Raw genomic sequence first — 26,373 nt, 5'->3', positions numbered from 1 at the left:
ATCCACCCATCCACCAAGCTACCGGCATCGGCCGCCAAATAGAATCTTATTTTAATGAGTCGCGCCGCGATCGAAATACCGCATCCCGAAATAAAGAGAGCTCGCTGTACCCGGGGCCACGAATCCCCTGAATCTTTGATGAGGGTGTCTCCGGGATCATTCGTATCCTGGCTTTTTAGCAATACCCCGACGCTCGTTGCAAAATGAAACGGCCCCTTCGTATTCATGCGTCATTCGCTAAATGTTTCGCGGTCTTTGCACGGGCCGTTTCTACTGGCGGAAATAATTGGATTTTTGGGGATAATAATAATATCGAATGGGGAGGGTTTTCTAAAGCTAAGGTGAAAACGTTGGTTGGAATTATTCGTCGTAGGAATTTTGTTAATTTATAACGATGAACTTTTGGAGATTTTGTACTAAATACTTGGAGAGAAACTTTTCCTCCTGCGTACCGTTCGTTTTGATCTTTGTGGTACAAGTTCCGTGTTTTAATTGTTGGTAATTCCAGTGTAAACTTTCTAGTTACGAAAGCGGTTTGCGTTAATACTGCTGGAAAAAATGTATGCAAATGTAAACATTTAAGTAGGAGAAACGAACGCAATATCGTCCAGGCGTCATATTTTGTAAAAAAAAAAAAAAGTATCGGCTGAGCGTTAGTGGAACCGACACAGAATTCAAGTTATAGATAAATACGTGTAAAGGACACATTTTAATCGTATCGTTGTTAATGGAAACAATTTCTCCTCCGTGCTGGTCCTCATAGTTTAATAAGTCCAATACGTGTCAAGGTAACTTTTAGAAAAACATTCTTATAATTCTTCTGGTATTATTGAAGCCTACCGGAACAGAGAATCTCGTAATAAATAAAATTGCAAGAAATTTGTGCGTGTGATAGTCCGTATTATTATGTTATTATAGTCATTTGAAAGAAAGATCCGGCCAAAAGAAAGTCCAAATAATCCTGAACATTCGAACCAATGATGTTTACATATTACACGACGATATTAGAAAGAAAGCAATTGTTCGATCAGGTTTGATCAGGGATTCGTTGGGAAATAGAAATTCGCTAAGCATGCGGGAGAAAAGGACAATGTACACAAGGGCGAGGGTAGTCTAAGAGAAAAAATTGGCATATTAAAATTCTGAGGAGCCATGGCTCGGTGCAAGAAGAAGCCGCAGCCAGCAGCTAACGGTTGCGGCACCCTCGTAACCCAATTTAGAAGAGGACACAAAAGAGTATTCGGTGATATTGAGCCGTGAGATGCGACCTACTTGCAAACCGACCGACCGACCGTTTCTGCCTTACCTTTTCCCTTCTTCCTTCCTTCGAACCGCCGTGTTTTTACCTCCTCCTCCTCCTTAGCGACACCTTTTCGCGATTTCACCGACGATATCTGCACCTATAGTTTTACTTTTTCGATTATACGATGGGATTTATACGATTTTGATTCACTTTAAAATTAAATTTCCGTACAAGAGCGAAGGTTTTCGAGCGTTTTTAGACAATTTCTTAAGAATCGTCTTAGAAAGTACGAATTTCGGCGTTTCAGTTCCTAATATATAATTACGCGAACTAATCTTCGTGTTTGTTTTTCACCCATGATAAACACAAAACCAGCTTGTAAATATAGCAAAGTGTCAATCGCCAGCAACCGTGTTCAGCATCACCAATAAACTAAAATTAGCTCGGAAGATCGATTTCAGTCATCGACCTAACGGGTTCTCTCGAAACTCCACTTGCCTCGGATCAAATCGGACTCTCGCGTCGATTTCTATCAGAAAAGATGATGTAAATTATTCTAATAAATTACACACCGCTGAAACTTTTTCCTCAAACGGTAAACTGCCAATAGAAAAAACAAATGAAAGAAAAATCGTTGGAGGAATCGATGAGAATCTTTGATAAACGAGATCACGCGCATATTACCATTTTACGATGCACGCGTGATAAATCACAGTTTACAATCATTGAATTGAAGCACTAAGCCGTCGAATAAAAGGAACAGAAAGAAGAGAAAAAACAAGAAAAAGTAAATAAACAAAGATCGTTGTGAAAATCGATACTTTTCCATAAATGAGAACACAGGCGTTGCTAGTTTACGATGCACGCGTGATAAATCGCTTATAATCCGATGTCGAAGCATAGAGGGTGCAGCGTTTGTTTCTCGTTTGAGGCGTTCCGCGAATATTTTTCATCGACGTTTCCATTTCCATCCGGACGATCTGTCGCGCCGCCGTCCACCGGCTCGAAACTCAATTTACGGAAAATCGTAAATCCTGAAAGTGGGGGGGAGTGAGTTCCAGGCATTTTCGCTGCTGCGTCTAATGGACAAATAAATGGATGGACAACCGCTCGAATGAAATTCATTTTTCACTGACTACTCCAAGCTCTTCGAGAAATGAAAAAAGAAGTTGAAGAAGTGAAGAAGAAATCAAAAAGATAGCGCGAGAGACGATTAATGTAAACTGAAATGATTATGAGTATCGAACAGTTATTTCCTTGGAACTTGTGCCATTTGGGGAAATCGATACTGATTTTGATTTATGAGTATTTTTGGGATAATATCTTGATAGCGTCAGCTCGGTAGTTTCTATTCTTCCTTTGATTGTTTTTAAAGATGCTATTTGATCGCAAAGTTCTTTTGGAATAGTTTAGTAACAGGAACGAATTAAAAATGGTAATCTGGTAACTTTTTGTAATTTGATCATTTTCGGATAATCTAGTCTGATAGAAAGAATCTAGTAACTTGTATTACGCAAGTTGTATACGATCGAAAAACGTGGTTAATCGTAATAGAAATAGTCTGATAATAAAAAGGAAAATTTATCTTCTGTCTCTGTTTGAATACTAAATGACAGTTAAGAGATCTGGATGCAAACATTGGGTGAATCTAAGAAGATTAGTTAGTTCCCTTATTTGTAACGTTTAATATTGTATCAATTGGTTCATTTTCTATATTATTCATATTTTTGCACATTTTTCCGTAGAAACAAATATCATATACCTTTTTCACATAACACGTACGTACAAGGATCATTAAAAAATTTTCTAAGTATCTTTTACAATAAATATTTCTAAAAATTGCTTGAATACCACTCGTTGTATCTGCTTTCTATACTATGAAACGATGTCAAAACATCGATTTCTAGCCGCTATTCGAAAAGAACATACCCTCCACTGCTACTCTGAACAGCATTTCAACCCGCTCGTCGAACAAACTTGATCTGCGAATTGCAAAACTGGATTTTCTTGTATCGCCGAATCGTCGTTATCGCATCCTCTATGGTTGAACAGGTTTCTGCACCACTGGATAGTAGCATTTTGATGCAGTCGGCCGATCCTTTTGCATTCTGCGTGACACACATGCGACCAGGACGCGTTTTCCTTGGAAGTTTGCCACCGTATCCCTCTCCTCGAATATCTTGGAACACGCGTGCCACGTCTTTCAAGTAGAATGTGTATACTGACGTTTCCAATGAGGATGAAACTGTCGAAGGACTACTAGACTTGATCACAAGTCATGCAACTGCTCATCCTGGATGGCGAAAACTTGTCGAACTTAAACTTTTAACTGTGCTGAATTCATCCGGAATGTTTATCATCCGATTCTCTGTCTTTGACTCTGTCACCAGGGCTTTCATAATTGATTTAGCTTTCTCTCACATTGGAGAATTGATTATCGATGCATTACATATTTATGACCGGATCTTTAATCGTGATACTTTGATTTCAATCCTTATAGAGATTTATCGGCTCTGACAATGTCGAATATTTTATCGGTCGGTTTATTACATTGGTCAAATTTTGATGGATAAATCGCATAGCTACGTCGTGATCTTTTTTATTCAGAAACATTATTCAAATAGCAAACAGAAAGAAACATTTACAGAGGTTGAATGGTTTTAGAAGAGACAGAACGTGATGGCGACAGATAGAGATGTAAAGGATATCCGAAGATGTCGATTTTATTTTTCTAAATGAAATGTACAGTCAAGTACATACATTGACATACATGTCGAGTTTCGTAATAAGTCATTTAAATTTCTAATGGAAAGATGCAAAGAGATCAATGTTATTATGTACGTATTTTCTTTTATGGTCTTCCATTCGGGATATATATAGCAATGCGAAATTAAAATTTGCGAATTCCTTAACACCTTTGAGATTAAACTTCTCAACTGCAATGTTAGGAAGATATTTCTATCCTATTGCATCTAAGAAAAAACCTACTTTACTGCTTGCTTACTCTTTTAAATTTCCTGCTAAGCCACCGTAACCATAGTCGACTGTAAAATCATCGAACCTCGCGTAAAATCTGTAGAGTAAAACTTTTAGAGATATTTTCCTTGATTTGTATCTACAATTTTCTGAATTTCTGTTAATGATTTATATCTCACCGACAAAAACGCCTCCGATTCGTTCATTGAGCAAATTATATTAATGATCAGCCGAGGAAGAATCCACTAATCATTTAGGAAAGTTTCCTCGTTGTAAATGAAGGTAATCTTCCATCAACTCTTCTTCTATTTGAAATCACAAGAAGCATTCAATCTTTTAGCACGAAGAAGCAGAAACAAACTGATGGGTTGACGATAACGACCCTTAATAACGGAGCTCAATTTTCATGCAAATGTATCAGTTCTGTTATTCAGGCGTGCTATGATCTATGATCCATCAGTATGATCTGTAACGGGTTTGACGATCAGTCGAGAAAATTCGAGAGTTTGAAGACGTATAAAAAAAGGAAAAATAAGGAAACTTCTTTCGTAGAAGTTCGAGGATATCGATAATTACTCTGGATGTTATCTTTGTTGAAAATCAGGCGGGGCATTGTTGAAGAAAAACACGCTTCTTCCAAGAAACCAAAGAAACTTCGCGGAACTCGAGAAGATTCAATAGACTACAAACGAGGGATTGAATCATCCACGATAATTCCATCGGGCACTTTCAGTACCATTCTCGTTCGAAATCGAGAAACTGAGAAATTGAAATTATGTAGAAGTCCTTCTTCCATGCACAATTAAATCTTACATTCACGAAGCCGAATCCATCAAACCAACAGACAATGGTAATAATAAATTGTCCATAATCATTATAGATAACATTTTACCACTCGATCGATATAGATAAACAAATTCATCAAACCCAATGGTTAATAATAACAGATTGTCCACAACCATCATAAACAACCACTCAATCGATCTGCAAAAACAGACACTAATCCGGAAAATGATAATAATAAGACATTGTCTATGATCAATTAGATGTAACATTTTACCACTCGATCAATCTACCAAAACGAAACTTCAGATTTACAAAGACGAAGCAAGTTTCCGCCGTGAATCCATCAAACTGCAGGGAAGAAATATCATCTAAATTCATTAGGGATACCTTTTTACCATCGAACAAGAAAAAACAGCAATCAGTCTACGATATCACACTCTTTCTTTCTTTCTTTCTTTCTTTCTTTCTTTCTTTCTTCTTCAATCCCTTTGTACTATTATCTTCGCCAAAAATCCATCCGGTAAAGTCGAGTCGAGAAACGAAGGGTTCAAAGCGCTTCAGGGTAGCCGTCGACGTTATCGGTGGACTGAAATCGAAGAAATTTGCGAGGGTTGCGAAAGGATCGAGACACCCGAACGTTGGTATTTAATTTTCCATGAGCCGAACCAGCCGGCAGTTGAATTGATTCCACCGAGAAGAGCTTTCTCTCGTGGAATCGGCCTCGATCGGTTGCCTGTATAGGCCGATACGTTGGGATTCCCACAGAATTTCACCCTCTCACGCCTCCACCCCTACTGATATTCAATTATCTGTGAATAAAGTAGACTCGCGGCAGAATCCACTGGTTTTGTTCCCGTTTCGAACAATTTTCACAGTCGCGATGTCTTCTACTTGCTTTAGATTCCGTTTTTCCTTATTCTTCCTTCCCTCCTTCCATCTCTTCGTTCCTCTCGTCAACTGATTTTTGCAGAAACGCTGGATGTTGTTCGATCTTGAGTCTGAATTCTATAATTTTATCGGTGTAATTTTTATCGATGTAATTTTATTAGTAAGATAAAAACTAACAAATCAGTGAAGTTGTTGGTATTTAAGAATTTGTGAGATCGAAGGCTCGCGTGATAAAATATGTCGAGATTAAAATTAATTGAGAATAGATATAGAATAATGAACTTTTATTCGCGTTCTCAGCGAATCTGAGAAAACGAAGACTAAAATTACAGCACAATATCCCGCTTAATTCTATTTACACTATTTTCATGCCCGCTTTTTTCAATTTTTGTTTCCTACAAACATAGAATTAAACTTGTTTAACGAAAACATCATCCCCTAAAACACGTAACCTTTAGCAACCTGAAAAAAAACGCTTGCTAAATAAAAATTTATCGTTCATATTTTTCTATGCTGTGTTGGAATTACGACGCCGAGTCTCGTAAATTCATTTGGTTTATCTGCCTCTGTTAGCGCTCACGTCGCGAAACAAAATATCTCGCAACGACTCCAATTTTCTCTGCCTTCAAACACATTCCTTATAAAAGTCCTCAAATTCTCGCAACTTCCACCACTTATCTCCCGAAATTTCCAGCGAAATTTTGATTTTGTACAAAACGATTACGTGTTTGCCTCCGTAACAAGGGATGAAGCAATCGAAACCTCGAAACCTTGAAACCCATGGAAGCTCGAAAAGTTTCAAGTAAAAATAATCGAACTGGCTTTGCGTTTAGACTTTAGGTCCATTCATCGGTCGAGGAAAAATCATTTAACCTACTGAAAAAGATCGGTTAACATTTCCGAACAAAGTAGATACTCCTTAGGGCAAAAGGAGAAAAATTAAACGCTTCTTCGAGATTCTTTCGTAAATTCGAGGATCACGTTTCGACTTCTAATCGCAATATAATGGTCAGTCATCCAAAATATTGCGAATAGAATATCTCAAAATATTTCTTTCTTCGGTTGCATTCGGTTAACCGTATTTAACAGGCGAGCTTGCAGCCTACAAGCCGCAGCCTCTGTAAACAGCTCACCACGTTCGAGAAAAGCTGGTTCATGCAGTATGCAGATATCCATCATGGCCGGAGGCAGACGGCATAGGAACACGTACCGCATCCATTTACCTCATGGAAAATTAATTATCATCCGTTCCACCGGCACTCGTATCCTCTTGAATCTGAAATTTCTGCCAGTTCTCGCTCCAGCGTAAACATTCTTCCCCTCTAACCCTTTCTCACTCTTCTTCTTCTTCTTACAATTTAGGTTTTATCTCCTCCCGTTGAATTTCGTCTTTCGACTCGATGCGTTTTTGTCGCTGACGGAGTGGCCTTACCCACCACTTATCTTCCACTTGTTTTCGTAAAATTGGATTTTCCATTGGGGAGAAAGGTAAACCGCGCGGCTTAAAATCTGCGAGAGGAGGAATTGGCGCGGTGATATGTTACAAATTCAACGAGGCTCGGCGAAGTGGCTGTTGCCGTTCGCGGACGTGTTGCGGAATGATGCTTTGAAGAAAGGTTTTACGTTTTTGGCGAGGGGACGAAGGAAATATCGGCGCGCAGAAAAGAATTAGGGCGCTTCCTACGGAAAGATATTCTGGGAGACTTAAAATTAAAAATAAGTTGAACAACAAGGTAGTGAAGTAAACAGGAAATCGAGAATATGAATAAGCAAACAGGAAATATAAAGGAACAAATAGAATAAACCGAATGCAATGAATAAAGCGATAGTATTCGCCGAAATTTTTCTATGAAAAATAATTGTCGATAACATATTGGCAGATCTTTTGCATTCTTTTCCATTTTCCAATAATACTGCTATTTAATTAAGATTCTGCAGTTTAATCACATTGCCATTTAATTATCCGTCCGTGAAGAACGTGAAAACTAATCGAGTATCGACAAATCGACGATCGATCACTTAACTTTTCTTCGAATTTACTGGTTCAAAAACCAGTATCTTTAATGAAGAAACTTATCCAATCAAGATCGATCACTATTCTTCCCTTTTACTGGTTCGCATAATTCGCGTATTTCTCGAATCGCGAAGAATTTGTAATCGCACGTTAAAAGAATATCCGTCAAAATCACCGATCTTCGTCTACGCTGCAGTTTAGCCGAAGAAAATACCAACTGCGTAAGTTCTTTCTTCGTGTAAGCAGAATGGCAATCTTATAATTTCAATTTTTACAAATATCTACTAAACGAATAGAACCAGCGCTGAGAATTGTTTCGCTCACTAAATATTATAAACATCGTAACTATACTTTGTTTCTGCATGTTCCATGCATTCTATGCATTTTTACATCTTTCAATTTTGTCGTAAACGCATAAAATTCCGCGATCTATATATCAAATTCGTAGATGTACTCTGACAGACTGAACTTATACAGCGACCTAATATAAAAGAAACATAAAATCCTGCCCGTATTTCAAATATAATCCCTCGATTGCTATGCCGTATACACGAAGCTCAATTTGTATGACAATCGAGGAAAACGCGGATCGACCGATCGTCTTATCATCGAGATGGTCGATTCATCGGCCGATCCACGATGATTTATTGCCCAGGTCCTAAGCCCTTCATCCATCAGTGTCCAAGGGAACAAAAAGAGAGAGGTGGAAAGAGAGAGAAAAAAGGGTTATCGACCGCAACTTGTCGATACTCAGTTTAGTCGTGATTACAAGCTGCTCGCCGAGCGAGCCATGCTTTTCAGCCCTGGCGCGGCGTTACGTTCTCTCGAATCTCGTTGGAAACACGTCGGACGAAAAACGTGTTATCGATCGTCATTTAGGATGCCATAACAACGATATTATGAGGTTTCGCGGCGAAAACACGAACAGCGATTAAAATGTATTTTTGAGTTGGCGAGTTTCAATTGTTATCGTTGTTAGGCTTGTCTTTGTGTGAAACAGAATTTGTTAATGTTGATAATTTGTGCTATATCGGAGAACCTATTATTATGTGATATTAATTTATCTCATAATAATATTTAAAATATTATATATTATTTTAATCGTGCAACAGGAATCGATTGTGAATAGTAAAACATTTCTGCGATAATATCTCATCTTTTGCAATTTTTATTTTTTTTTTTTTTTAATTAAAGCTATACCTAGGAAACGAGTAGCACAGTGTAAATTAAACAGTAACGTTGCTAATTTTAATATATACCGAGATCTCCGATAAAGCCACTAGGCTCTCAAACATTGCGATTTATCGATTCGTTCCACGACTGTAGATTTAACCCGTTGAAAATGGTCTAACTTTTGGTCAACGATTCACCAGACTCGCGAAGCTCAGCTTCTCTGATGTTATCAATGAAACCAGGAAGCGGAAGTTCGATAGAAATCGAAGGTATTAAAATTCGCTTGGCTCGCGGAAATTTCATCGAAGTGTCTGACACTAAAAGTCGGCAGCTCCGCGAAATTCACGTTTTAACAAGGGTAACACGTGGTAGCTCGCTCACTCTATGAATTTAACTACCTTCCACACATTCTCTCTCTCTTCTTTTTTATATCCTTTTCTTTTCTATCGTTCGTTCGTAGAATAATCGTAACATTTAACCGTAATGCGGCTGCACAATTGTGCCGCGTTTAATTGTTCCCCGGTGACGATGCGTGGCCATTATTAAATTCATAAATCTTATTTCATCGCTGACTAATGGGATTTCGAGCCGTATCCACGAGTTTATATAGCAGACTCGTGTTTGAATTTCAGCCTATCTTATCGATTGGTTAATATTGTTTGAAAATGATCGTTTTTTTTACGAAAGTAAAATAGCTCTTTTGATAGATTTTAATTTAGAGAGAAAAAGAGAGAGAGAAATTAAGTGCACAGACAGGTTTCATTTACTGATTTGTCAAGTAAGCTATGATTTCGTCTCGTTCGGTTAAAGCTGTTGCTAATTCCGGTTACGAGATCTTCCTTGAGGAGCCAAGGGGAAGAATCAAGGTGGAAAAGTTAAAGTTTCCAGAGTTTCGAACATTGTCACCGCGCAATGAATGGATATCCGAGCGATGAAAATGAGCAGAGGCGTATAAAAAAGGTAATCTGACCCGCAAACAGCGTATTAAAATTAATGAAGCAAGCCGGTGAATTTATTCAGCAACAAGTTGCCCGCGATTCTCAGCGTCGAAACGCATTCATCGCCACGAGATACAAAGGTGCAACGACGCCGTTGAATCGGATCTGTGAATCGTTGTGTGAACGAGTTAATAGCGCGGACAGAAAACGCTTTTAACTGAATGGATCTCGAATATTCGAGATCGACGTAGCCGCGGTTGAGCACGAGTGCCGTTCCAACAACTCGCTTATAACTAGGAAATTAAGGAAGAACCTTCTGATTCGGGACAAATTAATTATCAGAGAATTTATGAAGGTTAATCGTTCTAATTCCAGGATTTCGTTTGTACGATCTTTAACCGATCATTAAGGGAAACTGTGATTTGCTGAAAAAATTGATAGCTTCTCTTTAATCATTGTATCGTGAATTTGTTTTAGAAGTTGGATATTTCTTCTGGTTTTCAAATAGATTCGTTGTTACTAATAGACTGATTAAAAAATAAATAAAGATTGAGATAAAGAGGACGAAGACGAGAAGAATTAAATAGTTTTTATTATTAGCAGGTCATCGTGAAAATTTCCGTCGTTTTAAGCTGTTCGTCTTGATACGAACGTACCTGCGTTAAGACTGAATATTTTTATTGCAAATAAATTTCACGGTGTTGCATACACTTCTACCAAGGAATTACCAGAACACTATGCAAGAACAGTATTTCTAGATAACTCGGTAGAAGACAGAAAGCAAAGAGACTATAACTAGCTTTCCATTTGTTTCTAACAAATTAGACCGAGCTTAATTAAGATTGCCCGTTTTAATAAAACTAACAGAAACTGCCAATTACTATAAACATCCTGTATAGTACAAATGCAATGGTAAAACAGAATAAAGGAGAAAACAGCTAAACACCTACAGCTAGACGCCTCGTTCTCTTCGAAATCGCAAAACACAAAAACACCGCATAATCAACAAGAAGAGAAAACGGAGATTTTCCAGAACAATTTCCCTAAAATTCATCGACCATTGTTTCTCCTCGAATACCTTTGCTTGGAAACGTCGGTTCGAGGGGTTAATCGTGTCGCAACGCGGCCGTGTCATCGTTCGCTCGAGCGAATCGCGTCGAGACGACGAATCCACTCGACGAGACTTCTACTGTTCGGCTTTTATTTCCAGACCGAAAGTTAGTTCTACGAAGTACGATCGATCGAACTCGTCTCTGTCGGGGTGGTTCTCGCTCGTGCCTCGAGACTGGCTAATTATCTGGCTACGTTCGCTCCAGTCTCGTCAGCCACGCGTGACGAGAGCCTCAACCCTTTAACCAGGTAAGCTGCTCGCGCGAAATTACGCGCCGACCACTCCCGCCAGCCGAATGCTCTGCCGACGCTACCTGGCAATTTCTTGGCAATTCTTACTCTTCCCAATGTCTGGGGAATCTCGCGTTAAATCATTCGAAATCAGAGCTATTTCACCAGCAGACGTACTGGGTGGTACAAGAGTAAAAACATTTGGAGTGGTGTAGGAAGGATTATAGAGAAATATATGCAACGAGGGACGAAAGAAGGTTGAAAAAATTCAACCACAATGGAACTCCATTTATTGTAACGAAATTTTAGTTAGTGACGATGTTAATGAACATTTGCTGATTAAATACATTTACCCGAGTGTGAGCTATCACGTCCTATTGTGTCCGAACGACAAACAATAGATAATGGAGAAAATCAATGAATTCCTATTATGTGAAGTTTGAATTGCATAAAGTGCCTGTCTTCCAACAAATTCAAATAAAGGGAGTTCTACGCGTAATTGCATTTCTATCTCCGTGTTCTATCATAGATATAGGATTTAAAAAAGCACATTTGTCCTTTAAGCTAGGTCTCCATCGCAAGTTGCTCTCGATAATATTTCTCGCAAGTGGACACTGCCTTGAAAGTGACTATCCGATCCGATCCGATAGCGGCTTGGATAGTCGCTCTCGGCTATCTCTCAGTGCAGTATCCATTCGCGGGAGATACTATCGAGAGCGATAGTTTTACTCTGAAATGGACATCTTCTTTCGAAGCACTATAAATCTGTAATTACTTGGGAAGTTTTATTTCGAGAAAAAATTGCAAACTAAATTAAGTTAAATTCGATATGACAACTTTATTCATATACTCGTCGCTGTATATTTATCAGAATAATAGTAACGGGAAAGGAAGTTTTTAACGTGGTACGTATTACGAGCATCCTGTAATAAAATAAATAAATCCTTTGTTTGATGGTAGCGGTCTTAATAGACAGAAGCTGTAAACTTTTGCCACAGCAGAGGAACCACTCACAGGTAAAGATTACAACCGTTAACGGTAGTGCTACGTGTCCTCTGCAACTAGCCACTTTTAGTTACTTTATGGGGATCATTTCGCAACGAACAATTACCATCAACGGCTTTCGTCGGACAAACAGAGAATTCCCAGCGGTTTTCAACATAAAGCGAACACAAGCTTAACAGCTCGTAACCATAATCGCCTCCCATAACGAAAGGATTAAACGGAACGAGCAGATCCACGCGCACGAGCCTCATATTCCGCTGTTGTTTTTCTTTGCCGTGCTAGATTACCCTCTAGTATTAAAAGTCCGAATCCGTACAAAACGTCGAGTAGAAATAATATGCAGTCCGGGAGAAACTATCCAGAAATTAAGGTCGCAATATCTGCATTAAAGAAACGTTTCTCGGACGGAGAAACGCGGCCGTTCGCGTTTATCGCGCGAAAGAAGATCAAAGAAGACGATTACGTGCACGCGAAGATGAAATCTATCCTGCTTTTTAACATACGCGAACGAATCGTCCATGTTTCGTTCTGATTCCAACGAAAATCTCTGCTATGCAGATCCCTTTCTGTCTTTCGTTTCTAGGGAGAACGTAACGATGGAGGAAAATAAATAGAAAGACGTGGAAACGAAAGATTCGATAGGTTTTTAAGAAGACGAGGTCCAAATCTTGTTCACAGCCTTAAGAAGTATTTCATTTTCTTATCTCGTTCCATTGGTACAATTTCTTCCGCTATGATGTTCTTTGATATGGCCAGTTCTTGTTATAGCAGGACACTGCAGCGATCGGTTAAAACTCTTGTAATGTTTACAGTATTTAAACATTTAAACAAGGAAGATTACATCGTAAGAAAGTGTACTTAACCAAAAAAGGAACATCTTCAATATAGGGCAATTATTATTTTTGCACAAACCTACTAAAGATAAGGTACTATTCGATTCTAGATCAACATCAATCACATCCCCTATAAGATGCGATCATTATTAACAACTACCAACAAAGGATAAAAAGTGTACTTTATTACTTGCATAGACACCTAATCGAGAAAATATACTATCAAATTTATATCCATCTGTGTCGATAAATTGTATTTCTTAAAAAGCGACGCATTACCGACAAATATCCAGATGCAATAAAGAATCGTCGATATCTATATAAATAAGAATCGATCGTTATCGTCACACACGTTTACCAAGAAATGAAAGAAAAGTGAAAAAACTATTAAGTCGTACGTGTTACGATATCAGCCAACTCTACCGAGAGGATTAATAATTACCAAGGTGCAACAATACGATCTGGAAATGCAATGTTACATAAGTGAATATAAGCGGGAAAAAATGTGTAGGCTCGGTGGGCAACAAATTCAGTAGCAGGACTCTCTGCGATTCACCTTGTACCGTATTAGCGCTATAGCAGTCTGCGGCCGTGCAGAACGCACCGAGCTGCAGCCGCAGTTCTGCGGTCCACGTGGCGCGGAACGATGCGGCAGCTTGGAACGGATCGGGCGAACCGATTACCGATTACGTGCCCGTTCGTTCGCGAATTTTACCGCCACTGGAAATCGATTACTATTCTTTTCTCTTTGATTTTTCGAACGAAATTCGTGATGTAGAAATTGGAGATATCTCGAAGATGACTGACCTAGAAGCAGTTCGTTTATGCTATATATTTTTGTATATTTACGCGAATTGGGAATTACCGATACGATACTGTGTTATATTATCTTATAAATTATTATATTATCAGAAGCGACAGTTATATGTTTGGGGTAGATTTTATCAGCACGTATATTCAGCTGGCTATGCGTATTTGCATACGCGTTCGTTATATTTATTGGGATATTCGGAGTTTTATTTTAAGAATTATTTTATTTGATTTTGTATATTATTTTATTTATATTATAGGTCCAATATTGAACCGGTGAAATAACAAATTTATGATGAAATAATTAGAAAATATGAGCGACGGGAAACGTACAATTTGTACTGGATGTCCTAAAAATGTTCTAATATTTTTAATCGACAAATCAAAATTTAAAGTGACCATCATATAAATAGAGATAATCTTTGTATCAAATTTAACTTAATTTAATATAGCTCAGTCGTATCTAGTTCAGTGTGATCATAGTAATCATTATTGGAAATAAGAACTTGATAGTCGTTCTACGTTTACAGTATTTTAAATTGCAAATGTATTTTTAAATCCTACATTATCAGAAAAAATAAAAATAATGTTTTCCATAATGGAATTATCAAATAACTTGATAAGCATTTCCCAATTACACATACACGTGTATATGCTCGTCACTGTGCAATCTTGTCTTTTACCTGTAACGTGTTAAAAGTTTAACGGTTTACAGTATTTTCGAAATTCTGAATTATAAAAACCATTCGTTACACAGTATACATTACGCGAACGATGAACATTTTCCGCAAAGAAAACTCCCGTTTACTCCATGTTTTACGTGGCTTTTATTCCCTCCACCTAATAAATATTCTAATACGATCCGCAACAGCGAACAACGTGGATGAACACTCGAAAGACAATTTCAATCTCTATCTTTCAGCGGTATAAAATCATTTTTCATTTTACGATCGACTTGAATTCTTCGATCGCGCTCTCGCGTTCCCGCATAGATACGAGCTGGCTTTCTTCAACGTTTCAACCGGATACATCACTTTTGCATTCTTCCTTTCCTCCTTTCTTGCTTGCTTCCTTCCTAGCATGCACGTTCGATCGAGAAAAATCCACAAAAATCCGGGTCTCGAGATTTCTAGTTCAGTTTTAAAGTTTCGACGGGAATGTACAACGGTTGGCAGCCCTGGGGGAGGAGAGAAGCTGCTTATGTATCCGAGTTGCAGATTCAACGATATTTCAAGAGATACGCCATCGCGTTTCCGCTCGCCTAACTAAGAGAGATTTACGAGATCCGACGTGAAAATTTCAGCTAGGAATCCGAAATCACGTAATCACCAGCCTTATGACCGGCGTAAATTCCTGCAAGGAAAATTGGAATAAACGCACTTGCTAAAAACATCGGCTCAACCTGTCAGCTAACTCGTTTCTTTCCTTAATTGGAATTCGCCGTAGTATAAATGATTGATAAAGACGAGTTATTTAATTTTGATTCAGTATGGCGTAATATATTTTTAATAGGGGTATTGCGACGTGTTGTGGAGTGATTTATGGATAAATAAATTATTTCCACAAGATATTAGATAACCCAGAATTCAATCATGTTCTCTGCTTTTTTAATTTAAAAAGACACGGAAGGACAATTACATTATTACACAGAACGATTATAGAGGATATCTTTTCGTTCGTTAACAGACGTTTTTGCAAAAAAGAAAATATGCTGTAATACTTGTCCGCTAAGGAGAATTAAACCGACGAGAAAGAAAATTGTATCGCTTGAAAATAGTTATACAAATATAGTAAAGTAACATGACTTGAAACTTCAAATTTCTATCGAAAGTTTTTTGATAACACACGCGAATAATGTATCTCTTTTAAGCTTTCAAATTTAGCATTAGAATCGCACTTGTTACTTGTACCTCGCTTCGAAATTTCAATTTGTCTAGAGATCAAGCGTAAAATGTGATTCGTAGAGAAGAAACCCGTTGAAAGGATAAACAAATTATCGGGCAAAAAATTGATAGTGACGTATTGATTTGCGAATTGTGGTCATAAATCGAGAGAGAACGTGTTCTAACGCTAATTGCAAATGCTTATTCAAGGCACATGGTTGCACTCAATCGAACAACGTTCTCCCTGTTTCAGTGCTAGAACTGAAGGGTCCGGAGAGCACGAAGGCGAGAAGAAATGAGTTGGACGTGACACAATGACATGATGAAGAGCCTGGTGGGGATCATGTGGATAGTGTTGGTGCTCATATCAGGTAAGTTCAATAAATCTACCCAACAATAAGGTACTCGCGTTTCGCCGTTCGCGGCTATTATGTTAGCGGACAAAGTCGAAATGGACGTTGACGTTCAGCCGCAGTTTATGGGCCCCATCGAATTGTAGAAATACGACAGACATAAATAATTCAGTGTCTCGAGGTACACCGTTTCTCTATTAAAATACGAGGGGACGCGTTGTTTGTGGAAAGCGTGCGTCATCAACTGAAAATTTCAGATTTTATCGAACAATCGGAACTTATACATACCAAACTGTAAATTTCAGATATCAAAAATTACAAGCTTCAAGGAATTCGAACATTGAAACAGTTTCGACTTCAGATATTGGAAATTTTTAATTTCAAGTTCCAAGTTTCAATTTCAAGGCTAATAACTTCACGTTCAAACGTTCAAGATCGAAATAGCATAATTCAAAATTCAAATCTACTGTATTCGATCTGATAAGGCTACGGATCGGCCATAGAATTCGTCGAACCGGGCCACGTTATTCCATTGTGAAGTCCGGACCCTGCGAGGCGCGAAGCCTATCATCTCTAGACAATAAACCGCCAAATATAACCGGCGACGAATAACTATCGTAGGAATAAGATACGACGTCTGCTGCATATGCATCAACCTTACTCACTTGGCTCCCATTCGCATGTAAATGCTTTACGACGCGCTAACAATGGCAACTATCAACGTCCAGTCATTTTTCCAGCGATAGTTAACGAACGTTTTGACCGCTTCGCGAAAAAGCTCGCGAATGTTCATTATATTTCTCGAAAAGGATCTACGAAATTTCTGGTGTCGCGCTCGTCTTACGCAAAATTTAAGTCCTTTCAGTTATCTAGTAGATAACTGAATTTGATGAGAAACAATTGAATTTTCGTGTAAACGAGTCATAGTGTAGGTCCTTGAAAAATTTCATCGTGTTTTCCACGCGGCACTTCAATGTTAACGTCGTGTCTGATTTTATGCCGTTTCAGATTGTTCGAATCTGCTGTATGTGAACGAAATTTATATTCATCTCTGTTAAACTATTCGGCTCGTCAGGATACGCTTCTAGGGTCGACTGTTCCTTCGCGTCTGCGTTAGAAATAGAGAGCATCTAACGGGAAACTGGAACAAGCTATAACTTGGAAACGATGCTAGACACGAGAAGAAAAAGTTACGAGGCGAATTAAGCGCGGCAGTTACGGCCGGCTCGAAGTTTCCGCGACGCTTGTGAGACGTGGTGCGCATCTACACAGGTGCGTAACATCGTACCCGTATAGATCCTGATACAGGCGCTTAATATGCGGTTCGTGTTGAACCAGTATTGTAATGCGGCGGTGATACAGGTGTTCGACCGATGTTCCGTTTGTGGGAATTGATGTCCTGTTCATGATCGTCGGCACAGATTTCGCGTAATTAATTCGATAAGAAACAGACGAAACGTAGAATCTATTGTTCTCGCTATAGAAGATACTGGAGAATGTTGAACGTCGTTGGAATACTGAAAATCGAGAATGCGTATCGAGTTAAATTCTGTTTAATCCTCGGTATCTTGGCAAGTTATATGTAAAGTATTATCTCTGCCCGTTTAGTTGGCGATTAAATTATATTTACCCTTGTCATTGAAGAAACTAATCTTGCTCTATCTGTCTGAACAATCACATACTCATTCCACTCAACTGTGTAAGCACGGGCTGCCCGAGCAAACACTATCCCATTCTACTTAGTCGGTTTACTTGGAACTTATATACCGTTTGTCTGACCACGCGTTGACTTGTACTACTTATTGAACTAGATAGGTTTCCTAATACTCACGCGGCTAAGTGCCTATTCTTATTTCCCCGGATTTAACTGGCAACTCTAGATGACTTCTAGTATTTGAACGGTTTTCAAATAAACCTACATTTGCCATGCATTAATTTCTGAAGGACCCATTATATCAAACTAGCTGAAAGGACCCATTATATCAAACTAGCTGAATTCCTACTAAGAATTCTCCCGCTAATCAATTTTTACGCTTCTGGTAAGAACATTTTATTGCTTTTTCCGTTACTACCATTTCTGTCAACAGCCCTTTTTATTCCGCGTAAAGATGCACAAGTCGAGTCCTTTCGCAAATATTGTTCCACGTATGACGGATGTTTTCGAGTTGAATATTCATCGATAAATAAACGTTAGATAAACGTGCTTTTTTTCTTCGTTCGATCGTTGAAAGCGGATACGGGACGAGATGTCAAGTTCGGTTCGATAAGGTCGCCAATGGATGATCGAAATAGAAAAAGACAAAGCACGAGACAGAAAAACACACACAATAATATGGGAATTTTATCGAACAAGAATACGAAACGTAGAGAAACCCACTTCACCGTAGCGTATCGGTAACTCGGCTCGTTCTCCTTTGTCTCGTATCGATCTAATCGTCGACCAGGAACTGCGGCGTTCTCTCGTTGAAAATCTCAGCTGGGAAAGTTGCCGGCGTTTTTTTCTCCAGGAAATAAACAGCCTGATAAGTGGGTACTCGAACCGCGGCCGGAGTATCTTTTAAACATCCACCTCGCGCAGGCCTCTATATTTCTCGATACATCCGGCCTATCGAGCAATTCCGTCTCGCGCGAAACGCAATATCGCGTCGGTAATACAGTGCTAGTTCTTATTGCTCGTCGTCTAGGCAGCAACAATTTCACGGACGTTGATTCGACGACCGATACCGGTACTTCCTTTCGTTTCGTTTCCTTTTTAGCTTCGTCCGCTCTGCTCGACGATTGCGACGATTAAACTCGATCCCCGGCAGCGGAGTTGAACGAACGTGCAACTCCATTGTGGATAATCGTGCAGGCTGCCGGAGAGCTTTCGGAAGATGTTCGATCACAAATACCCAACTTCTGGTTGGTTCCGGACTGCGACCTAAATCTCTCGATGGTCTTTGGGATAGTCTGCTAACGAAACTTCATCCGCTAAACCGCTGAAGGTTGTTTCAAGATGAATAGAGTATCTGATGATCACTTGGGATTGGAGAAAGGAAGAGAGAGGAGACGATTACAACGAAGTGGAGAGTGAGGAAGAAGGGAAGAGAAAGAAAAAGGAGGGAAAGATGGGAAGAAGGAGGTAGCAGAGAGATGGAAAGTAAACTATAAAAGTACAGTAAGAAATAAAAAGGAAAAAAGAAAGGAGGAAGAGACTTTTAAGCGTACCTCGCGTATGGACGTTTTACATGTTTCTAAATTATAGTCAATTATATATCGTGTAAATGCTATAGTCACGATTGATTTCCTTGCCAACAGAGAGTAGTTGTTTCATGATACATTAAATTAGTATGCAGGTATATCTTCTTAGAAAAGATTCAACACATAAACTTACGTCTTTCTGTACATTAAACATCGGTATCTATATATTTACTTTGGCAAAGATCAAGCTTCGAATCGCAATAATCGACAAGCTAAAACGCCGTTTTAGGATACGGTTATCGAACAGGCTTTTAAAAAACCTTCAACGAGAAACAGAAACCAGCAGAGAGATAAGAGTAATCGGTCACGACTGACACAGTCTCTCTTCCAATTGGCCAACCACCAAAGGCTTTGTGCTTCCAGTCAAAATCCCCAGCAGTGTTCCAGCTCTTCTGTCTCCGCTGTGATCGTCGGAGATGAGAAAAACTACTGTGTCCGTTTGATTCCATTAACGTTTAAACCATAGTCAAAATCTATCTCTAAAGGGACAGAACAAATTTTTATTAATCGCCGCGATGTCGATAACGAATGCTTCTTCGTTCCGTTTCCACGTCGTTCATGTCCGAAAGACTCGTCGAACAGATTGTAAAAAGGCAGATTTCACTCGTCCCGCTATCGATGAAGCTTTAAAACTAACGAAAGTATTATGTAGCGTTAAAGTTTTCGACGTTGAAATTATTATTTAATTATACCAGGATGCTTTAAAAGATATTTAAATTACTACATATTTAATTACTATCATATTACAATTTTAATTATTTTTCGAGTAACAAAAATGGAGATTTCTTTTACTACGTTTTATCGTAGGTAAAGAGTGGTAAGAATATTTCGATGTTGGAGTAGTTTTATTTGGAGCTTTTAAAACAGACGGACGATTGAAACGTTGAATTCATTCGTGTAAGTCCAACGCAGGCCCGCGATTCATGCAGCTTGCATCCGCTTCCTCGAAAACCAAGTCGGGCACGTTCGAGGCGCACGTAATTTCCGGCTAGTTAACCGATTACTCACGAAAGATTGCGATCGAATCGATGGCCATCTGTTCGTGCTACAGGTTATCATTACATCTCTGATCCAACGTATTACGTGACGGTCGAAACTCGTGATTTCGTTCAAATGGAAACGTCATCGTGAATATATTATTTACGAATACACCGTACACGACTTCGCCGAGTTTGCAATGCTATTTTAGCCCTTAAAAGCTGTTGATTAATCACGTTATCACGTTAATCATTGTATCATGGCTGAAATTTCACCTCGGTATATTTGGTATTATATTTAGAAAATCGATAAAATCACACAAATGCAATTAAATGTTTACTATTACTTTAGATTGGGTTGGATTATTACTATCCGATATTAAATGAAAAGCCGTTGTCTGCAGTGGTTGCAAATAATATTGCGATAGTATTATATATAGTAGCGCAATATTGAAAAATAAAATTCGCGTAGGATGAAATTTTATCTATAATCCCTATTAAACGTCGAATTCGCCAAAAACTTAACAAAAAGACGCGAAATTCTTCGATTTTATATTACTCGGGGAAGAGGATTATCGGTTTGTGTAAAAAATAATTGCTGAAAATAAAATAGTCATTTATACGAACGACGCGCGATATCTGTTACGTATGTGACACAGATTAATCGTTCGAATTTATTTCGTTGTGCTGCGCGATGTTGCGTAGATGATTTCTGATCGATTCCTTCGAGATATCGTATCAACTTCTCTCACATTTCCTTTCAACCTGTCCGCGATTCCTTCCAGGCATCTTTCAGATTTCGCAACACATTTCTCGCTTATCAGAGATATTTCCACGAATACGCTTATACATATCACGAGCGAGTTTCTCTCTGCAAACCAGTTCAATCTTCCGCTCGTCTTGAAATGTAGTATATATATATATATATATATATATATATGTACGATATTTTCGAAGAAATTTCATATGTTTTTATCTTGAACCCCTTAAGAGCTAAATTATAGGAAAACTCGCCTTTGTTTAATCCTTTATCCATAAAATTTTATCGGAAGATCTTTTCCGAAATGAAAGTTATATTTTTATTTCGTTATTCGCAATTTCCTAAAGAATTTTAGCCTTTTATAATACAGTGATTTAATAAATGAAATTATTAAATAACCTGAAAGACTATATCTCTGTGATAATAGCAAAGATACGGGCGTCTATATTTAATGGTTAAACTCATAAAACCCAGCTACTAATATCACGGATTAATCTGCTAATATTGCAAACTTGGACCTTAAGGGATTAAAAGTCCAAAACGAAATTTTATCGCGTTTTAAAATAAAACGAAAAAACAACGTCTTGTCGGTGGAACAGCGGTTCGTGGAATATTGCAAAACAATGCATCACGAATCACAAAGATCGTCAAGCGTGTGCAAGGTGTACCGTAAATATTCTGGCACCGCTTCAAAACCGAAATTGTAGCCAGCGTTGGTTCGTATACAGTTGACGCGTATTATGAACTATCCTGGTATCGCTCCAGGGAACTCGTAAAACATCGGTAATATTATGTTCGGAAACGATAAATAACATGTACGGTGGAGAGGGAGAGAAACCTGCCAACGAAATCTATTACAAAATTAATGGTATCATTGAACAAAGATCGCTAACGAAATCGCCGTTGGCGTCCGTTTTATCCTGTGGCTTAATCGGTCGTAATTATAATCAGTTGCAGGGATCGCGTTTAACGTATGGAATAAATACATGATCCTACAGAATCCTCTGTATCTTCGACGCCATCGTTGTATTCGAATATTAATTACATTGCACAGTGCGGCGTTTGAATGTGGATTCGGAACAAATATCAACAAATACATGTAACATGCAGCTTTCCCAAAACTTGATACGGGAAGATCCAACGTGAGTAAAGAGTCTGTTTATCAAATGTTTGTCGGTATATTTCGTATTGCCTGGGTCAGTAGAAATATCTTGAATATTTATTTCTTTGTCTTACCACAGACGATGACGTTTAAATAAATAATGCCGATATCGGAAACATTTTTTCAAATTTTTCCGTAATTATCGTACAAAAATAAGAGCGCAATAAAGAAATGACTACTTCGTTAAAAGCTTCTTTATTAAAATAAAGAAATCAGAATAGTATTGTGAAAGTCGATTATCGGTACTTGCATTGCGAATGCAAATTACCTAAACAGAGATTTCGGCATCGATATAAAATTCGACGCAACGATTCTCCACGATTAAATACCGAAACGTTTTAAATCACAGCCTCGAAAGACGCGAAAATAACAGAAACATCCAGTAGAATTGCGTGGCTTTCGCGTATTAAGCGGTCAAAATTGTTCATCCCCTTTCCATTGCTCGATCGAACTGTTCGTATCAGCCCGTTCGAAAGCCAAATTGTAGTCTGTTTGCCTTTCTGCGTGAGAGATAAATCGGCCATTCTTTACAAAAAAGTGTTAAACCACCCCTAGCCTTTTATCGAAAATCGTTTGGAACTCGAGTTGCCAATGATTTTCCAATATATCGATCAGGTTGGTTTGCAATTTGTCTGTCATTTTTTATTCCTTTTCTCGATTTTGTTTCAGGATGCTCAGGAAATCCAGATGCGAAACGATTGTACGACGACCTCCTGTCGAATTACAACAAGCTGGTTCGTCCAGTGGTCAACGTCACAGACGCCCTCACCGTTAAAATCAAGCTCAAACTCTCGCAGTTGATCGATGTTGTAAGTTTCACTTTAAATTAATTGGCAAACGAAGGTAACACGAAGTAAACGCGATAAGTCCACCTTTCACATAGTTGAGAAATAGGAAACATTAAATTAGGTTCAAAGACATAAGCATGTTAGAAATAAGCGATTTATACTTATAAAAATATATATTTCATTACAAAGATGAACGGGAAATATTATCGTTTCCGAGATATTACATTTTTATTTAGATATTACACTGTTTTCGTTAAACATTACTGTTGTCAGATAACATTGTTTTTCAAAAAACCCTAAAAAACTTTGAAAGAAAAGAAGGGTGTTATTCTTTGTGCGTCTTAAATGTTTTACGGTTTATATTAAACATCACTGTTATCAAATACTATTTCCATTTCTCGAAAACTGATAGAAACTTGAGAAAAAGAGAATTATTCCTTGTGCTTCTTAAACGTTGCTCGTGTACCGTTGTCATTAGACATTGCTGTTATCGAATGATATTATTATTTTTCAAGAAATACTACTTAAAAACTTGAAACAAAAAAAAAGAGGATCATTCTTCTTGCTCCTTTGCAGAATCTCAAAAATCAAATCATGACGACAAACCTCTGGGTGGAACAGGTACGTGTACACATTACATGCATGAGAGAGAGGAAATAATCTTTTATACTTGATGTATCTTACAACGCGTTTTGCCTTTAACTAAATCCTGTCTAAAAAAAACGTAGAGTGCACTTGGTTCCGGTTGCATAAGTTTCATTTTCAGTCGCAGCACCGGGCATTGTTTTGCGCGAATATATAAACGGGCACACGAATATGTGCGGATAGTCGGTAAAACGAAAATCAGACAGAAGCTTCCACTCGAGAGTCGCAAAATAAGTCCGGTGAACCGTGCAACCCACTTTCAAACGGTAGATTACGTAAGACAGATTCGCATCCGTTTCCGTGCATCCATTTCATCCCTCCTCCTTCTTCTCCCTTTTTTTATCGTTATCTTACACGAAATTAGCGATAGCAGAGAAGTTACAAGCGAACAGCGAAAAGATAATTGTTACAGACGATTGAAAAGAAGAATTTAGATGATTAAAAAGAATAATTTGTAGAAGGTGGCCCATTTTATATTGATTACTTGGTTACTATAAAGTAATTAAATTTCTAGAAATTGTCGTATTGTTCTTGCAATTGTTTCTTAGCTATATAATAATGTATGTTTTTTTATTTCGTAATTCTAACATTGTATTTTATGTTTTCAGTACAATAAAATACGAAAAACGAGATACAAAATTAAAAGAAACCAAGTGCCTTCATCAATATGAAAATATGATCTTTCATTAAACAGACGTGTTAAAGATGTGTTAGTAGAAAAGATGAGTTAGCTGTATCCGTGTCTCACACGAACATGAGCGTTATGTAGTTTAATCAAGCCACAAAATACTGACGATGAAATATGGAAAATATTGAAAATAACAAAAGTAATCAGAAGACAAATGTTATGATCGGCAATTTTATAATACAAAACGTGAAATCGATCCATGGTGTTTGCCTTGGCTTTCACGCTCGTCCATTTTTGACGCTCAATTTCTCTTAATTGGATCCGCGATCGCCTCGATGAATCGTATTCGATCGCAGCTGATGGGATACGCGCTACTTGCGGGCCATTAATCTGTTAGACAGCGTCACCAGGTAACGACCGTAAGTACATAAAGACGAGAACCGATATATAATCAGATCAAATATTGATGGTTCGCTGGGACTCTGTGCTCCCGCATATATTAATGGAGCTTCGGCCACGTGTAACAAACGCTCGAACGAAAAGGGGGCGGCTTCCGTCGAATTTCGTTTGTTTGCCTATCAGTTGACCTTCGAACCGCTGTTTCCACCATCGATTTAATCGGTAAGAGCTTGAAATTGTAGCGTAAAGGTACCTCGAGTATTACCGTAGGAATTACGTCCGTGAAATTTATACTCGGCGGCTTGCATCTTCCAGCACTTTGTCTTTACCAAATCTTTCATAATACTAGTCACTATGAGATTCTATATTTACTACTTGACTGATATTTACGCAAATCTGAATATTTCTAAATATAATGTACAAATTGAAACTTAGGTAGAAAATTGTGAATACCTGTGAAGTATCGTAAAGGGTAATGTACTTTGGGTATTTTCTATATTTTTGCGTATTGTGTGCATTCATCAACGACAAAAAGTATGATCATTTTTTGTTAGATCGTAATCTCCAGCGTTAGAAATCGACTGTATCTACTTTAACAGCTTATGCATCGTCATTAAATGGCCAAGAAATGATACGTATCAAGAGAAATAGCACTGGGATAGAATGGAGTATTTATCTGTCGATAATGTTTATACATATGATGTTCCCCCATATGACACAAGCATTTAGAGGCTTAGGTAACTTACGGGGAATAGACAAGCTGAAAAGATTTAACGTTCTGTCTAGGAAACGTTGTAGAATGTATAGCTTGAGGAATTAAGTGGTATCAAATAATATAGGTCAGACATATAGTTCAGTGATCACTGATCAGACATTGGTTAAACACAGTTTCGTTCTCTGCCACTATTCTTCGCTAATTTTATTGGATTTCTTTTCTATCGAGAAATCACACGATCATTTATCTGTTTCATTATTCAATCGTTTAATTATTTGAAAAAATTGGAAGATTGTATAAAGTAGAATAACTTTGTCGAATACTTTTCCAAATTCGTCAGTGAATGAACTAACTTGCTATTTTTCATCGGTTCGCTGTGTTTTTCCTTTTTCCGCTTTTTTTCTCTCATAAATGAGATATCCAGAAAAGACTTCCCTTGCTTCGCGTTAATTAACATTTTGTCGCATGCTCTCTACGATCCCCTCTGTCAATTAGCTTGACGTACAGTTCTATACAATCACTTTTTGCTTTCCTATCGTTCTTTCATTATATTTTTTCTCTCCAACGCAAAAATATGCGAGACGTTTCAAACGTTGAAAACATTTCCACCTGCGAGAAGTAAGTCGAGTCGTATAACGTTATTCGTGTCGATCGATCGAAAAAGGATTTCATTTGTTATACTCGGGGGATTCGGTGGAAAAATCTCTGAAATTTTCATAAGTGCGTTTACTAATATGTAGACTGAGGATATTTATGAAAATTTTTAATTTTATAAACACAATTAAAGGAATTTGTTCCAGCCGCAGGATGTTACAA

The 26,373-nt window shown here is 38.1% G+C and overlaps 1 protein-coding gene across 5 annotated transcripts in view; it reads left to right on the top strand.

The window, feature by feature from the left end:
• The window catches only part of LOC117232121 (acetylcholine receptor subunit alpha-like), a 102,062-nt gene that overhangs the window by 60,433 nt on the left and 15,256 nt on the right, over positions 1-26,373 (top strand). For all 5 annotated transcript variants that reach the window (XM_033491293.1, XM_033491287.1, XM_033491288.1 and 2 more), the window contains 3 exons: positions 16,144-16,261; positions 23,052-23,191; positions 23,747-23,791. In XM_033491293.1, the coding sequence (XP_033347184.1) occupies positions 16,210-16,261; positions 23,052-23,191; positions 23,747-23,791 (237 nt within the window). In that variant the 5' untranslated portion in view covers positions 16,144-16,209. The remainder of the gene's footprint in view (positions 1-16,143; positions 16,262-23,051; positions 23,192-23,746; positions 23,792-26,373) is intronic.

This window comes from Bombus vosnesenskii, unplaced genomic scaffold (genome assembly GCF_011952255.1).
Source record: "Bombus vosnesenskii isolate JDL3184/JDL3185 unplaced genomic scaffold, Bvos_JDL3184-5_v1.1 scf7180000013285, whole genome shotgun sequence".
Taxonomy (NCBI): domain Eukaryota; kingdom Metazoa; phylum Arthropoda; class Insecta; order Hymenoptera; family Apidae; genus Bombus; species Bombus vosnesenskii.
Note: the sequence above shows the minus strand (reverse complement) of the source record. Positions and strands in the feature narration are given on the sequence as shown.